The 3,751-nt window shown below is 61.9% G+C and overlaps 1 protein-coding gene across 1 annotated transcript in view; it reads left to right on the plus strand.

Annotated features, from left to right (window-relative positions):
• The first annotated feature begins 7 nt into the window (after window positions 1-7).
• PHOX2A (paired-like homeobox 2a) overlaps window positions 8-3,751 on the plus strand; it is a 4,346-nt gene continuing 602 nt past the window's right edge. Inside the window, exons 1-3 of the mRNA XM_008566992.1 lie at window positions 8-281; window positions 2,525-2,712; window positions 3,578-3,751. Of these exons, the coding sequence (XP_008565214.1) occupies window positions 65-281; window positions 2,525-2,712; window positions 3,578-3,751 (579 nt within the window). The 5' untranslated portion in view covers window positions 8-64. The remainder of the gene's footprint in view (window positions 282-2,524; window positions 2,713-3,577) is intronic.

The raw sequence follows: 3,751 nt of genomic DNA on the forward strand, positions 1-3,751 counted from the left end.
CCCCGGACCCGGACCCCGACCCCGACCCGGCCCGGCCCGGCCCCCGTCCCCGCCCCCCGGGCCGATGGACTACTCCTACCTCAATTCGTACGACTCGTGCGTGGCGGCCATGGAGGCGTCTGCCTACGGCGACTTCGGCGCCTGTAGCCAGCCTGGCGGCTTCCAATACAGCCCCCTGCGGCCCGCCTTCCCCGCGGCGGGGCCACCCTGCCCCGCGCTCGGCTCTTCCAACTGCGCGCTTGGCGCCCTACGCGACCACCAGCCCGCGCCCTACTCGGCAGGTGAGCGCAGCCCCGGTCCAACCTTCCTTCCAAATCCTGCGGAACCCCCAGCCCCTGCCCTACTCTCCAAATGAATGCTACTGTTCCCCACAGCCGCCCGCATCTCTGCCCTGGCCAGACGCTCTATCGCCCCGCGAAACCCCCAGTACTACGAGCTTCCCCTCGGCAGTGATGAGCCCCACCCTCTCATTCCTCCCATTCCTCTTTCTAGCTCCAAATCTCTGTTTCGTGCCCTTCGGGTCAAGGAAATAGATCCCCAGTCCAGCCCTGGGCTCCTCACCAGGCCCTTCTCTCCCCACCTGCAAAAGCTACCACCAAACCTCTCCATCCCCAGTATCCTTGGAAGAGGCTCCCCGCTCAATCCAGTTAGCCCCCATCCGTACCACCCCTGCTCCACTTTTTGCGCGACCCTCAGAGCGGCAGATGAGCTGCCCGGATGGAAACCTTCCTAGAGCCCAGCGCCATCAGGCCCCTTCCGCCCTGTCTTGGACCCATCCCGCTGAGGCACAAACCCTTTTGCACCACCAAAATCAGTTCCTGTACCCCGCAGAAAAGCGAGCCCAGGTCATTAAGACACTTTCATTCCCCATTCTCACCAGAGACTCTCCCAGCTTGAGTCCTGCAGAACCCAGAAGCAGCTCCTATTCCCCCAAACCCCTCGATCCAAGTCCCTGTCCGAGCCCTCAACCTCACTGAGTCTCTTGGCCATCCCTATCCCTCTGATTAGAGTCCCAGCCTGCCCCACCCACTCTCCTTATCTCCTTCCCTCCTGGGAAGACCATTGGGGACCCAAGTATAAGACTAGGAACTGGGGGGTGGGGAGATAGGTTCCTGGATTTGGAGAAATGAGAACCAGGGGAAATACGGCCAGAGACTAGAACAGGGATGAAGAGATTGGGTAACCCGGGCCAGATGAGCAGCACAGTTATTGGGGAGATGGGGTAAGGTACAGAGAGGTGGGAGCAGAGGTAGGAAGAATGGGGACCCTAGGAGAAATGGTGATCTGGGTTTGGGGAGATGGGGATCAGAGCCGGGTGATGGGCACAGGAATTATGGAGATGGGGACAGTTATTGGGGAGATGGGGTAAGGTACAGAGAGGTGGGAGCAGAGGTAGGAAGAATGGGGACCCTAGGAGAAATGGTGACCTGGGTTTGGGGAGATGGGGATCAGAGCCGGGTGATGGGCACAGGAATTATGGAGATGGGGACCAAGGACGATTGGAAACAGAGATGAAGAAGGTGGGAATAGGAATGAGTCATTGGAGAAAAGGATTAGGGCAGATGGGGACCTGGAGAGATGTGACAAGGATGAAGGTGAATATGGAGACATAAACCAGGGTTAGAGATGGGGATGGGAGACAGTGTCAGAAACACTGTCTATGGGGCAGTAGAGACTGGGATGGGCTATGGAAAGAGAGTGAAGGGGAGGAGTGGGGCCAGCTTTGGGGGAGATGGGACATAGACAAGGTGCCTGGGAGGAAGAAGGGCCAAGGGAAGATGGAGGAACTTGGTGGGGAAGAATAAGAACCCTTCTCAGTGGGCCCAAAGAGAAGAGACACCCAGAAGGGGAAAGTTGAAGAGAGATTAGAATGGAGGATGAGGAGGAAGAGAAGAGGGGGACTCCTGGAGGAGAATAAGAAACATGGATGTGAGACGGGGCTGAGGAAATAAGGCCTAGGAAGGAGATGGAGGGGTAGAGGGGGCCACATCCACCCATGGCAGGGCTGAAAGTGGACTTGGCAGAAGAGTGTCAGTTGCAGAGCTTTGGCCTGGGACTTTGCTAGCGGTGAGACCTGTGATGCTGAGGACACCTGCTATACACCCAGGACTAGGGTGGACCGAGCAGGACCTGAAGTCCGCCGGGCAGACGGGCTGGGGGAGAGGCACACCGAAGGGAGGGGCAGAGGGGCAGGTGGAATGGTGGGGAGCGGAGGGAGGTGGCGGGAACAGGAGGGGGGCGGGGCACTACAGGTTGGGGGTCTTTGGCTGGAGGGTCGGGTTCTGGTTTCCTCGAGGCAGCTCTCGGGCCCCAGGTCTCTCTGGCTCGGTCCGCCTCCACCCTTGCTGGCTTTGTTGAGGATAGGAAGTTCGTTCCGCCCCGGGCTGCGAGGACCAAAGCGGGGGACCACGTCAGGGACCGGGGTGCGGTGCGTGCTTCCCTCTGGGGCGGGACACCGCGGGCTGAGCTCGGCCTCTCACGCTCCTCACTGTCGTTGCCCCCGTGCTCCCGCACACACCCGCAGTGCCCTACAAGTTTTTCCCGGAGCCGTCTGGCCTGCACGAGAAGCGCAAGCAGCGGCGCATCCGCACCACGTTCACCAGCGCTCAGCTCAAGGAGCTGGAGCGCGTCTTCGCCGAGACCCACTACCCCGACATTTACACGCGCGAGGAGCTGGCGCTCAAGATCGACCTCACCGAGGCTCGCGTGCAGGTACGTGTATGTCCGTGTGTGCGGGAGTGTGTGCGCGGGAGGTTACGGCCGGACACCCGGGGGGCGCGGGTCGCTGCGGCCTGGAAGCGGAGGTCTAGGGCCAGGGACCAGGGCGGAGTCTGAGGGTGGTTGGGCAGCCAGGGGAGGCAGCAGGGCCAGGACTTGGAGGCCCTGGGGAGACCGGAGCTATTTAGCTCCATGCTGCTTCCGCTTGGATTTCTCCTCAGTCTCCCTCTTAGAGCAGGACGTTCAGAGGGATGCTTGAGAAGCCAGGAGGAAGGCCGAGTAGGCAGAGGGAGCCCCGGGCGACCTCAGGGCGAGCCCACGGAGGAGAGGAGTCAGGTCACTCAGCACCTCCGGGTCCCCTCCCCAGGCGGCAGCTGTGAAAGCTTGGGGCAGGGCTGAGGAGACGCGCCAGGGCGGACTCTGGTGTCTCTCTGCACAAATCCCGTGTGCTGATGTCCAGCTTGTCTGCCTTGACAGGAAGCCCTGGACAAAAGGTTTCCCTAACGCCCTAAGCCGCTCTCCTGGCCCTGGAACGCTCCAGGCGGGAACTCCCGGAGCTTCCTAAAAGAGGGAATTGGGGGACAGGGCTTAGAGTGAGGAGGAGAGAGAAGGCAAGTCCCTTCCAGGAGACCAAGAATACTGGGAAGCAGCGGGGTCCGCGGGTGAGCAGATCCCAAGGGTAAGACCCTAAAGACCTGGAGGAAGGGGCGAGTGGTGGAGAGTGGCGGGGCCCATGCTCGGAAGGCTGTGGCCTCTCTGACTGGTAACAATCCGGGCCGGCCCTTTCCGCCTCGCGACCCGGCCTGACGCCGTGCGTTCTCCGAGCCTCGTCGGGGCTGACTGGCGTCTGTGCCCGCAGGTCTGGTTCCAGAACCGCCGGGCCAAGTTCCGCAAACAGGAGCGCGCGGCCAGCGCCAAGGGCGCGGCGGGCGCGGCAGGCACCAAAAAGGGCGAGGCGCGCTGCTCGTCCGAGGACGACGACTCCAAGGAGTCCACGTGCAGCCCCACGCCCGACAGCACCGCGTCGCTGCCG

The sequence above is a fragment of the Galeopterus variegatus genome, unplaced genomic scaffold (genome assembly GCF_000696425.1).
Source record: "Galeopterus variegatus unplaced genomic scaffold, G_variegatus-3.0.2 Scaffold283, whole genome shotgun sequence".
NCBI lineage: Eukaryota > Metazoa > Chordata > Mammalia > Dermoptera > Cynocephalidae > Galeopterus > Galeopterus variegatus.